Genomic DNA, 13,839 nt, shown 5'->3' with positions numbered 1-13,839 from the left:
TTTGTTCAAAATACTTAATTATCACTTTAGGCCACACGAATTCCATCGAGTGCGTCTCCGAAACCATCAGAAGTGTTAATATTTCTTATGTTTCTTCCTTCGCAGTCAACGGTGTACGCATAACGTCTTTAATACAAGCGAGAACAGTGTAGCACCTGGAATCACGAATCTCTTCTCCGCTAGTCGCGTGCGCGAATTATCATTTTATTATATAATCTAAATACCCTTTTGCTAAAACACGAACGACGTAAGGTAGAAGAGACTGTGAATTTGTTTTCTGTCCCACTCAAAATATCTCGTTTCACCCCCTTCCTTTTCAGGCCAGGGAGGATAACTTAACACTTTAATCTAATGGAATTAAGCGACCAGTCGCGAGTCTCGTGTTTATTCAAACAAACCGACGAGTTAACTCGCGATCCGACCAAGTCTAATAAAAATTTTCCCAGCTAAAAACTTTTCGACAGAGCTACCTTTTATATGGGTTAAGACCTTGGTGCCGGGTGATTGTAAAACTGCTTCTGCGTTTGGCCAGACGCAGGATATATTTGATTTCCAGATGGCGGTGTCACAGACGTGTACTTGGAGATCGATACTGCTGTGGTAGATGGTGGAATAAACTGAGGAGGATACGGATTTGAGCCTGGCGGTGCCTGAGACGCCTGAGGTACTAAAAATTGTTGTGCCTGCTTGTTCGTAGAGGTTTGAGGCGCAGCATTCGCATAAACTGGTTGTGAAGTGTTTTGTGGCACTGTGAAGTTCGGATACTGAACGGGACAAGGTTTAGCTTGAAACTGAGGATAGTGAATGGATGCGGATCCTGGAGGAGGTATATAGGGTTGAGGAGGTAACTGAGGTAACGGATAACCTGGTGGAGTATTTGACACAGTGGGATGAGGCGGAGATGACTTACGCGCTTTCAATATTGCCTCTGCTGTTAGACCTATAATAATTTATAATCATATTAGTATATAATAGACAGAATGAAAAGGAAGAATAAATAAAAAGAAATAAAGAATGGTACAGGATATTCACCGTGTTTGCGAGCTCTTTCTTCTTCGTCGTCGCTGAGAAATAATCCAAACTCTCGTTTTAATCTTTCTGTAAGGTTTTCTCTTTGACGTTCAACTAAAGTTGGAGCAGCGGACCAACCAATTGTTCCTTCCTCACCACCTATCAACAATCAGAATATCTTGATAAAATAATGTATTATTTTTATCACGAATATTCTGAATTATTTAATATCTTTTATATTAACCTTTTTTTTCCTCGCCTTCCGCGCTAATGAAAAGTGGTAATGCGGTTAAGGTTGGTATATCGAGAGATAGTGAGATTTTAGAACCTTCCTCATCAGAACTGAGCGACGAAGTTCCACTGCTCGCGCTATCTGATCTACCTCTAGCTCCTCCTTTATCTGTTGTAGAAGTATCACTTGATGGTTCAGGTTCTGGAGGCGTGCCAGACGATTGCTGTTTGCGTTTACGGTATTCTGATATGGACAACTGGAACAGTAAATTACTTTTGAATAGCCAAGAAACACATGATTGTATAATTTCGAAGCAAGAATTTTATTCTATAGTTATTCTAACCTTTCGTTTAACAGGAGGAATTCCTTCAGGTTTAAATGCAGGAGCTGGCATAGTATTTGGAACGACAGTTCTCGGATCCTTCAATCGCTTGACTTCTTTAGGCGGACTTTCTTCTTCTTTTACTGGAACTTCTTCATCATTAACATTTTGAGGGGTAGGTTTTAATACAGACTCTTGTATTTCTATATTTTGCTCTAAAATTTCAGACTTCAACTCGATGTATGGCGCGTTATTTTCCTCGACGATTTCTTCTTTAGCGTCATCGGGTGTCAAATCATCCAATTTGGCTTCCAACAATTCCCTTAATGCCGTTGAAAGCATAGATTTTTGTTCACCATTTTTGGATTCATCATCTGTTTCCATGTTAATGCTGGATTCTATTATAGCTGCTTCGAAATTCAGTTGGCTTTTTGGAGCACTTGTTGCTTCTGTTTTCTTGCGAATACGTTCACTTAGTGGTGGAATGGAATGAAAAATCTTTGGCGGTTCTACAATGGATTCTGTATCCATATTAGAGGATGCAGACTCGAAAATGGATTCTTCCGATGAAGTAATAAACGCGGACGGTTGTTCAATTTTCTGAGATTCCTGGCTTTGTTCGATCTCTTTAATGCTATTCTCAATGGTACATTCTGATTCAGCTTTGCTTTCGAACTCCTTAAATAATTTCTCCTCGTGATTTAAGTTGAATGTTTTAAATGAAGGTTCGTATTTCACATCATCCATCTCCTTATCCTCAGACTCTGAATCTTCCTTGGAGCTTTCCATCAAACCTTCGATACCATCCATACTTTTATCTTTTTCTGAACTAGTATCTACTTTTTCCTTGTAGTCATTTCCATCGTCACCAGTGATTTTCTTCATTTGAGCTTCAACATCGAACTCGTCAATCGACATATTATCATCGGACTTCACTTCACACTTCACGTCTTCAGACTGTTTGTCGTCGTCACACTTGTCATCTTCAACTTTAACCATCTCACTTATACTGCCTCCGAATTCGAGTCTCATCTCAGCCACTCGTTGTTTCAGAATTGCATCTGATTCCATAACAGCGATTGGAGAACTGAAGTCTTCCATTTCTGTATCTGCCTCATTTTGATCGACTATTTCAACTGTTCCCTTTTCTGTCTCTAAGTTCTCCTCTTTCTTTATAATATGTTCCTTTTTGCTTTTATCTCTGAAATGGTCAACTATTTCATTTTTTACAAGTCGCAATTCGTCTTTAATAAAAGACTTTGATTCCAAATGCATATATGTATCACAATTCATTTCATCATCTTCTTTTTTTATCTCAACATTTTCTTCTTTCACTAACGAAGTGTCCATCTGTGTCACTGCTATATGTTTCTCAGATTTAACGGTTTTAACGTGAAAATCCGGTGGAATATCTATAGAAAGCTTTTGTCGCACGACCGCATCTGAGTTAACATGTTCGTGTGAAGTGACCTCTTGTTTTACAGTCTCTGTTGTTATATGGCGTTCATCATTCTGCTCAACTAATGGCGACTGCAGCTGCTCGATAAAATCGTCCTGAAAAAGAAAATGCGATTAAAAGCTCAATTTTCTATATAAATCTATTACAAAAAAGTACTTCAATATTCAATTATATTGCACCTTACCTCAGCAGGACACAAAGATCTATTATTCGCAGTAGATTCAGGAACCAACATGGTAGGTGTTGTGGGTGGAGTGTAATTGTCCGAAGATAAACTTTCTCTAGCTATTCTTCTTTTCTTTGGCGGAGCTACCATTTCACTGGCTGGTGGACTTTCTGGTCGACTATTCGGTGAATCGCATTCTTCAGAAATGGCTTGTCGTAACCATCTTTTCTTGGCAGATCCCGTGGAGACAGGACATACTGAATTCCCACTGGTCGCTTGTCTACGCTGTGGCGGCGAATCACATATTCCAGAGACAGAGTTAGCAGCTTGTACAAGAGTTGCTAGACTTTTGGCTGCATAACTTTGTGTTAAAAACTCTGCGGATGAGTCTGTTGGTAAAGAAAAATCTGAAGACCTGCAAAGAGGATTTATCGAATTCGATGCAGAAGCCGGTGGTAACGCTGGTAATGGTGACATCTGAGATATGTTGCTTTGCGGTGGATCAGGCGATTCTTTTAGCCATTCATTCATTAGGACCTTCTTGGTTTTCGGGAATTTAAAACCAGGAGCTAGAGGACCAACGGCTGCTGCGACTAACAAGCAAGCAGAGGACAAGGGAGTGGATGGTGTTGAACTCTGAGAACTGCTGCTTGCACCACTGTCACAGGTTGGACTTTTAACTGGTGTTGGTTGCTGTAAAGGAGGCGAACTAGGTCCAGGAGCATTGGAATTCGCTAGAGCCAGCAGTAAACCAGCAGCTGTGGGAATTCCTTGATGAGCAGCTATAGCCACAGTTTCGTTTGCGTTCTTAGCAGGTGTATGCAGATGGGAAGAATAGGGAGCATCCCGATTCTGTGAATGATTTTGGCTCAAAAGAGGTGGCGATTGCATTGAGGTGCTCTCTTCTCCAGACGATTCATCAGAATCTGCGGAATTCAATCTCGTTCTTCGACTACTACCTTGTGATTGTGAAGTACTGGTCGTCCTTGCTCTACCTTTTCTTCGCTTTCGCCTTAAAGGTCTGTCGGAATTCTGCTGTTTCTGTTTAGATTGCATTGTAACACTATGGCTATCCTCATTATCGCTATGCGTACCACCAGATTCCTTCCGTTGTGCATTCCGGGCTTGAACTTCTTGTTTCCTTTGCTCCGCTTTCTCTAGCCTTTCAAAAGCTTTCATAATGGCTTCCATTTTTCTCTCTTCTCTCGTCATCTTCTTTTTGTCTTTCTTAGATTCTGATGGTATAGTTTGATTTAAATTTGGAGAAGTCTGCGGTTGTTGAACTAATGTTGGCGGTTCTTCCTTAGGTGCTTGACGTACCGAATGGTTACCAGTATTTGCTATGGTGGTTGTAACTGTCCTTCTCGGAGGTGCGGATACTGATGATACTGTTGTCGGTGGCGGAGTGGGTTGCGTGATGATAGTATTATTAGGCATTACAATTGAAGAATCACTATCCTCACAAATTGTATTTCGTCTACCCCTTCGTCTTCGTTCTCGACCATCAGCATTTTCCGCTAATGCTCCATTACTTCCTCTTCTGTTTAATTGATTTAATGACACTATTTGACATTCTCTTGGATTATTACACGCACAGACGATAGGCATCATGGGTCCATTTGGATTAGGCGACAACAGAAGATCATGTTGTTCATGTCTAATCGTAATTTCAGCATTTTTCTCGATCGCGGTTGTAGTCACAATATACAAATGTAATGTTCCTTTCTCTATACAATGTTTCACTTCCGCGTTAGGTTTACAACTACGTCGCACAAATCTAGCATCATTTCCGTACGTTCTAGTGTCTACACAGACCTCTGTTCCGTCTCGTGGTAACCGATAAAAGAATACAAAGGGTCCAGGCCTCTGAGTGTGCTGTCTTCCTTGAGGATAAGACGGTCGATGTTGTGTACTTAGCATATATTTTCCTCGTAATTCCACGACAGGTGTATTTGGAGGGAGATACATAGTTGCCACCAAAAACTATATAACAAACAATAATCTTTGAAACTTACTAATAAAAATTATTTTTCGTCATAAAAGATAATTATACTTACCCTAACGTTGTTACTATGTACGTTGAGTCTACATTTTCCGGTGGCAATGACATTCATATTACTCTGCCTCAAGTCGCTATGTGTACCATTCACTTTGATAGATGATATTCTGGCTCTCAATTCCGGACTATAGTGATTTGTTACAGCTTCCTCATAACGTTCGATCCATTGTCTTAGTGGAGCAACATTGGAACTCCATGTATCTTGAGTTTCCTCTTCTTTATCCTCCAAACTCATTCTCCGTTTCGCTTTACGTTTGCCTGGGCCTCGTTTTGTAACTTCTTTTTTACGTACAGCACTGGATTGTCTTGGATGAGAATCTCTCCTCTGTCTTTTTGCGACGTTATTATTATTGTTGTTGTTATTGTTGTTCAGACGTCTTACTTGCGGTGGTTCGGATTTTCGACGAGGAATTTGTTGTTGTAAAGTTCTTTTCTTTGGAATCGTGTTCATACCGACATCAGTGTCTGCTGAACTGGTAGATGATGTATCAGACGATGTATCTGAATTTAGCAATTCCTCGCGCTTACGCATTTGTAAAGCACGTGCTCTTTGTCTATCTACACGTCGCGGTCGACAAATTTCACAGAGGTACTCGTCAGGAATGTTAGAACGATCTATACCCATACAGTCAACATGTTGCCAAACCCTAGAATCACATATATTTATATTTGTCAGTACTGTATCATGTTCTATCAAACGTTTTGAAAATTTTACTTGTACTTACAAACAACGATCACAGCAGATCATGTATCCATCGTCATGTTCAAATTCACTAAAAGTAAATATAGTTTTAGTTAAACACTTTTAAAAATTTGTTATAATTTCTAGTATAGGTACTTACCATATACATCTAGTAACGCTATCCTCATCGTCTCCTTCTCCCTCGGGAGCAGTTTCAGTTTCTTCGCCTTCGAGTTCAACGTCTCTGCCTGTTTCACTACTGATAGCACTGGCTGCATCATCATCTACGTTAGTACTACTAACAACTGTAATGAATAAGAATGTCGAATTAAAAATACACGCCATTCGTGTTATTATATGGCTTATTGACTCGTAAAGCGTACCTTTTCCATAAATGTAAGTATGCTGAGAAGTTGCAGTTGAACTTCCGGCACCATTAATGGGCTGTTTTAAATGAGATGGTGGTGATGGAGGTGATGGAGTTCGAGGTGGTGGTGCCCCATAATTGTGATCCTGTAGGACGTACTGAAGACACTATAATCAAGAATTAAGTGTTCTAGGAACAACTATACATGACTACAAAATGCAACAGTACACACTGCAAAAATGATTTCGAAGATTCATTATTTAACTTTATATTATATATACTACAATATGTTACCTCGTAAGGAGGGGGTATTCTTATGACCGGCGTTGTAGGACGTTGTTGACGTTCATCTTCCTTAGGTTCGCGGGTTTCAGATTCGGTTCTGGAAATATCATATTTAGTTATTTAGTTATCTATAAACTTTATTCAAAAATGTTTAAAGATGCAGAATGCAACGACAAAATAGTCAGAAACTAATCACTTGTTTCCCGAATACTTTAAACACGTTTATTTTCCGCTCTCGAATAGGAATCAAAACGCGATAAATTATAGTGAAAGGCATAGGTATACATCAAACAATCGGAAGTAGATACTAACTTGTTTTCAACATCCTTGCGAGGTTCCATGCTAGTTACTGGTAATAATGTTTTCACTTGTCCAGACTGTTGCCGAATTTGTGGGGGAAATTGTGATGTTGTGATAATCTGTTTCTGCTGCATGGTTTGTTGTATTTTAATCGGTTGATTTTTATGCATTAACATGTTCGTCGCAACAGTCTGTTGAGGGAGCAACGTTTTGATGCTTGCTTTTTGTGCGACTGCAGTTGTGGGTCCTTGACTTTTCACTGCAGCCACGTTTGTATTTAAAGAAGTCTTAATACCGGCTACTTTTTGTGTATGGTTTCTTTGGGCTGGTTTTTGAGGGGGTATCGTTTTTATGCATCCAGGCTGTTTTTGAGCGTTCTGCGGTCCTATCACATTTTGCTGTTGTTGGATTATTTTCACTGGCTGGGCATTTGTGTTTCTATGCAATGATTGCTGCACAACATTCTGCGAATTTGAAGTTTTTACGGTATTTGCAATCTTCTGAGATACATTTTTCAAATTATTTTGCTGTAAATTTTGCGCTTGATTCTTTGGTACACCCACTCTCATGACCATCTGCTGCTGCTGCATCTTAGAATTTAGTACTTGAGTTCGTTGATTATTGGGAATTGTCGCAATAGTCGCGACCTTTTGGTGGACATTTGTAATACTGTGACTTCTCTGTGTTTGTGGATTTGCGTTCGCTTGCTGTTGTTGTGGGTGTTGCTTTTGTACCGTTTGCTGCTGCGATTGTTGCGCTTGCGAAGTTTGTTGTAGCAATTGTTGTTGCAACTGAGACGAATTTTGGGTATGTACTTGCTGTGACTGCTGTGGTTGTGAGATCACTGGCTGCTTGTTCACGGCTAATAAGTTGGCGTTCTGTGGTGTTTTGCTGATATTTGGAACGCTATTGCTTTTGCAAACGTTCGCGATCGATTGTACCCTACTGGTATTAACTGTGGCCACAGTCTGGGACTTTTGTAAAGCCGCTGTAGACTGAGATCTTTGATGTTGCGACGGCTGAACCTGTTGCACATGCTTTTGGACCTGCGGTAACTGCTGCTGACATTGTACTTGTCCCACTACTTGTACCTTCTGTATACCAGCTACAGAATTGCTAGGTTTCTGAATATTATTCACCGCTGAGTTTGACTGTTGTCTAGGCACGGTTGTTACCGTCTTTTGTGACTGAACCTGTAACTTTTGTAATCCTTGCTGTTGATTACTTGTTATCTGCTGTAATTGTGCTTTATGATTCGGATGGTTACTTAACATCTGCGATGGTACCTTCTGATTATTATAGACCTGCGCTACCTTCTGTGTGCTCGCGGCGTTCGCTTGTGCTTTTTGGAGCGTCGAGTTCCCTTGTTGGGCTCTCTGTACATTGGCATTGTTTGTGACTTGATTAACAGCGAACTGGGTAGTTTGAGCGGTACCAGTCGACACCTGACTTTTCTGTACGGTTTGTATCCTAGGTACGGAGTTTCTTTGAACGGTTACCCCTTGACTGACGTTTGCCACACCCTTCACCTTCTGCAAGTTAACTGTCTGAGTCTGTCCTACGAGATTCTGTGCTTTCACGTGTATCCTTTGAATATTAGGCAATGAAGTCGCAGTGGCGATGGCTCTAACCGCGCTGTTGCCCACAACCAGCTGCGAAGGGACCGGTTGAACTTTTAAAGGCATGCTAGACTGCAGACTAGATATCGTAGTTGTCTGTTGTTGCGGTTTGCCTTCGCAGGTGACCACCTGATTTCTAGTTTGCTGTTTATTCTGGGTGGGTACCGAGTGCTGTAAAGGATACACATGTGCCACTCCGCTGCCTGGTGAGGGCAAAGATTGAGCATTTACCGGAACATGGGTAACGTTGGAAGATGCGTTCAGTGTTAAAGGCGCGGACTGAGTCTGATGGCTAGACGATGGCAATTTCTGCGAGATCACACGTGTTGACAGCACCTGGGTGGTATTCGTCTGAGAACCAGCGATTCTTTGAACCTCCCTAACGGCTTTCGCCACTGGATAGGTAACGCTAACTGATTTCACAGTGGAAAAGGAAATAACATGACCGGTTGGAATCTCCGAGGTGTTCTCTAAACATTGAAGAATCTGAGGCTTGCCGGCATCATCGCTTCCAGCAACCACGGCATTTGACGTCTCCTGATTTAGCGACGAGGACGGCTGACTGCTGGAGTTCTTCTTCTCGAGGGATGTTTCTACCGTGCCCAACTGCAAAACGAAGCTCATGGTGGTTTCAGCGCTCTGTGGGAAGTTGTCGACGCGTTTCGTCTTGATGGCATCGTTCTCGTTAGCATCGGTATGCTCGGCTGGGGACACCGGGGGAGGTGGGCCAGACCCTGGGGACAATTGCTCCCCACCCCCACCTGTTCCACCCCCCGATAACTTGATCACCGACGGGGTCGACGTTTTGGAGGCCTTTCGATCACGCCAACTGGAAACTCGAGCGAGTTAGGATCGAATGGCTATCCTCGTCCGGCAGCTTGACGAGATACCGCGCTCTTCGATTCCGCTATTTGAGGATTCTGAACCATAAGCTAAAACATACAACAGAAAATTCTCTCGTTAATTTATTTCCAGCCAAAAATTAATTCCAAAGTGTTCAATTACAGAAAAATTGCAAAAAAATATTCGATCAAAATTCTTACAGTAATACCTGCAAGGTATAAGCATAAATAGATTTTTAAATGCACACTGACTGGCTACATACCCTAACTCAAACATCCCGTAAAAAGTATTAATTATTCAGCGTCCATGACGTGGCGATGCAATATTCAAGGCTATTGATCCAGAAAAACGTTTCCTTCTAACGGTTCGATAAAACCACTGGTTATCTAATAAAGATCGTCATCATTTTCCACGAATCCATGTAAATGTCTATTAAACCAGATCATGATAGATTCAGGAGTACGAACCTAGAGTGCTCGCCAGCAGTAGAGAGAAAAGGGGATGAAAGGGGCTAAGCAAACGCTTGGTATTTAATATCTCAAATATTTAATTACGATGGTAAGATTAAGACGGACAGGAAAACAAATAGAAGTGATAATTCTTGCTCGCGTAACGATGTCCTTCGCCAGCGAACCGGTTCGGAATCGCGCGATAAAATCAATTTAGATTAGACCGAAATTAGGCTTAATTGCTATGCCCTTTGTCATATATCAGCAACATCATTCGTCGACGATCGTCGACAAAAGTTCAAATTTGTTATATGCGTTGACAGGAAATTATGCAAACATGCGCAGGAAAGAGAAAACACTCCATCGTTGTCTAGCGGAGTATCCGCCATTACTAAAATGTCGCTACGTTCAACAGCTGCGAAGGAAACGACGCAATACGCAGGATGTATCTACATATTTTCTATTCCTTGTACGAACGGCGATGATTCACTTCGTATTGCACATTTTATCGCGTTACGAGTACCATGGGTATCCGTTTAACCTAGGAAACGGAAACGCAACGAACCGCGCGGTCGTTGCATTCGATTTCGGAAGTGGCAGGAAAATACTTCGGAGAAATGTTACGATCCGTACAATAAACATTCGCCAGCTCGTGTCAAGTCCGCACGTGTGGCTGGACTCGCGCCAAGTGTGCCTGCGTGTTCTACCCGCTGCGTGTGTGCGTCGTGCGTTTCTAATAAATTAGTATTATCAATTTTCTCGATCGGACTCGAGCTACATCGATATAAACAGCCGATGGAATATAAAAATACGAGGCACTGGCCAGTCGCGGCGACAGAAATTATCGCTGAGCTTAAATCGCTTCGTGCAAGTATCGATAAGAGAGAAAATATAACGTAACCAGCGAAACGTGTTCAAATCATATGGAAATACTTTCAAATGCGCGGGAGAAGGGACACGATCTGTGCGAGGTAAAGTTAGGTGCATGGATCCTCTTACTCGCGCCTATCCTTCTTCCGTGCAATTTTAGGAAAGTCGCGAAAGTACAATCAAGGGAAAAATGAAATTCCGCTTTTCATTTAGAGTGTGAAGCGGTAATAATAAATAACAACATTCCCGCTTTTTCTATATGATTGTTATGTACTTAAATATTAAGTAAAATGAATTGTCACATTGTATATTTACAATATATAAACAGATATGTAAAAAATTATTATATATTATTGTATATTATATTAAATATATAATAAAGAAATTGTTATATCGTTATAAGTAATTTTAGTTGGAAATATAGCTCGTTAATAACACAGTTTCTACTTGCATGTAGTTTAAAATTAGCATTTTTGTAAAAATCAATATAACGATTTGATTTGTCTCAGATGACTCAGGGTTAACATAATAAATAAATAATTCAACGTGATTTGCAATGCAAAGAAGAACCGGTTGTATCGTTCTTTTTTATATGGAAACAATACGAAGAACAGTGCATAGTATCTCCTATCATATCACTATATATTTAAATAATCAAGACCTTAATCCATCAATTTCAAAGACAATTTTGTATTGTTACTTTTTTGAAATTTGCAAACCTAATGTCATGTTTATTTACAACATAACAAATGACATTAGTCGTTAAAATGTCAATTTATAGGTCTCGTAAAATGAAAAATTCCACGGTGAACGAAACTGGAGTCAGGATCACGTGACGAATGCGTGAATAGGAGGCAGTTTGTTCGATGCGCACGCTACCTTTTCTACTGCACTCATTGTCAGTGGCACGTGCTGCTACTACTGAAAACCATCAACGGCCGTATGGTCGTTTCCCAGGCTTTTGTCCCCGCATTCTCAAAAGAGGTTGCGTTAATTGGACGAGGCTTTTTAGGAATAAGCCAATATAAAAAACTGCATCTAATTATAATTGTGAAGAGAAAATTGCAACACTCGACATCATAATGTAAAGTATTCATCCTGAAACATATAATTCGTAGACTAAATGGGAAATATAATCACGTGGTTTTCTATAATTGATGCGACCTTCCATTAATAACCGGCAACGTGTATTTCTATATAGTAAAGTCCATCACGGTCTGGTTCGGACGTCTGGATCTACTTGCTGCATGGAATCGAATTTAATCCACAATTCGTCAATTCGTTGGGTGTCGTGGTCGATTCGAGAAAAGCTATCGTACATTACACAACTGCATCACCGTCACGTGACTGGTTGCAGAGTAATGACGTTATCGGGACTGTCAAAACGCCAATGGCAGAGATTCAGCTTTCATCGCGCGACCACGCAGGCGTCTGTTAACCGAGGTTATGCACTCCATTCCCTGCTATGTTGGATTTAATTTTAACCAAATCTTGCGAAATCCACTAGCATGTTGATGGTTTTCAACTCTATTTAGTTTCAATCCTTCCACTTCGAATCTCCTGATGCATTTTTCTACGAAATGAATGCACTGAGAACCACTAGGATGTAGTATTATTTCAGATGGCACGAAATCAGGGAAACTGCCAGAACCAACTGTACCTTGTAACAGAAACAAAACTATATTCCCGTAGCTAAATATAAACCTCGTTTCAACAGTTACGCGTGGCATTGCGAACTGGCTAATAAATGTTCCGCAATGCACTTTCACAAAATGTAATTTACATCCCATGATAACGAGATGCGATTTTATAAAATATTTAATTATCCTTCGGAATAGCACGTTGATATAGCGTTGTCCAAACAGTCAAATTCTCATTTGCATGCAGCATTGCGACGATTTCCTAGAAATACAATATCGATAAACATCTGTTCAAGGTTATCCGAAACCCTTATACGATAAATAAGTATCATGGAAGATAACCTATTCCGTACGTAACTCGATGCAAAAAGGCATATGACACTTGAAATTGCGACAGTATGATAATTCCTTTTCCAAAACTTAAGGATTAATTGGCCAGTTTTAGCGAAACAGCTGTGAACGATATTACTGAGATCTGGCTGCAATTTCGCCGCGGTCTTTCCAACAGTTGCAAAGTTAACGAGCTTCCGCGCGGGATCGCCGTGGAGTAGAACGCGCGCGAGTGTGCAGCGCTGCACAGGCTGGTTTGTCGCGTTGGCAGCAATGGGATTTGTGGCGACCTACTTGGCGTACCTCGACCCTTGCATTGATTCGATACGAACCAAAATTATTCCTGAACGATTATCGCTCGATGCTGACCTCTCCCACCCCGTTCCATCTCGTCGCCCATTTTCCATCCCTGATCTGCCATTTTAGTTTACCTGTTCAAGCAAACTATTTTACCAATTCTTTGAACATGCTCCACCAATGAAACGCTACGACGTATTGTCGCTCATTGTATATTAGTGAAAAATTGTGTCGGCGTATAAAAGTGAAAAAAAAACTCGTCCAGAAGGCAATTACGTTGTTTACAATACTATCAATCGAGCATTGTTACAAGACATGGGTCGACCGCGTCTCCAACAAGTTGTTTGACGCTTCCGCTGACCTCTTCTCGCCACAGGGCTATTCGACGTTGCAGGAAAACGGTGTTGCTCTCACAACCAACTCGTGCGCAGCTGAAACGCGCATTCTGCTGCCATGTAACCAGCCCGATTGTAAGCAATCGTGCGAATGGAACTGGCAATCATACCGATTTACCTCCTCTCTCAACTTAATTCAATCCAAAGAACAGTCCTATCATAATTATAACTAATGTCTACGGAACTCGATCGTTTCAAAAACGCAGGTATAAAGAACATGTACATATATCCATATTGATTTTTTATAGCATGCCTAGGTGCTATTATCCGTTCTGCTTATGCCTATCGACATTCATTTTCTCTCCTTAAAAGTAATATTAATTTTATCCGTCTTCCCCTTGTTCATATACACCATACCCGAAATATGCGTAGAATCGAAGAAAAGCAGCGAGAGCATAACGCGACCTCCCACCAGCAGCGACACTAACCATACCTACGACTAGTTCCACGCCGTTAAATAAACGTTCGACTTGTCTCTCTCTCTCTCTCTCTCTCTCTCTCTCTCTCTCTCTC

The 13,839-nt window shown here is 41.0% G+C and overlaps 1 protein-coding gene across 4 annotated transcripts in view; it reads right to left on the bottom strand.

Moving 5' to 3' along the window:
* Positions 1-13,839, bottom strand: part of upSET (SET domain-containing protein upSET) — a 20,156-nt gene continuing 6,317 nt past the window's right edge. Inside the window, exons 1-12 of one of the 4 annotated variants that reach the window (XM_017899464.1) lie at positions 9,608-9,686; positions 6,896-9,434; positions 6,593-6,680; positions 6,315-6,465; positions 6,092-6,236; positions 5,975-6,022; positions 5,248-5,896; positions 3,209-5,173; positions 1,587-3,119; positions 1,256-1,499; positions 1,033-1,170; positions 1-940 (exon numbers count right to left, since the gene is read on the bottom strand). In XM_017899464.1, the coding sequence (XP_017754953.1) occupies positions 483-940; positions 1,033-1,170; positions 1,256-1,499; positions 1,587-3,119; positions 3,209-5,173; positions 5,248-5,896; positions 5,975-6,022; positions 6,092-6,236; positions 6,315-6,465; positions 6,593-6,680; positions 6,896-9,126 (7,650 nt within the window). In that variant the 5' untranslated portion in view covers positions 9,127-9,434; positions 9,608-9,686 and the 3' untranslated portion in view covers positions 1-482. Of the gene's footprint in view, positions 941-1,032; positions 1,171-1,255; positions 1,516-1,586; positions 3,120-3,208; positions 5,174-5,247; positions 5,897-5,974; positions 6,023-6,091; positions 6,237-6,314; positions 6,466-6,592; positions 6,681-6,895; positions 9,435-9,607; positions 9,687-13,839 lie in introns of those variants that run through there. The other 3 variants (XM_017899463.1, XM_017899465.1, XM_017899466.1) reach the window with 3 other exon arrangements.

The sequence above is a fragment of the Eufriesea mexicana genome, unplaced genomic scaffold (assembly GCF_001483705.2).
Source record: "Eufriesea mexicana isolate 0111107269 unplaced genomic scaffold, ASM148370v2 scaffold933, whole genome shotgun sequence".
Lineage (NCBI taxonomy): Eukaryota > Metazoa > Arthropoda > Insecta > Hymenoptera > Apidae > Eufriesea > Eufriesea mexicana.
This window is presented reverse-complemented; position numbering and strand designations above follow the sequence as displayed.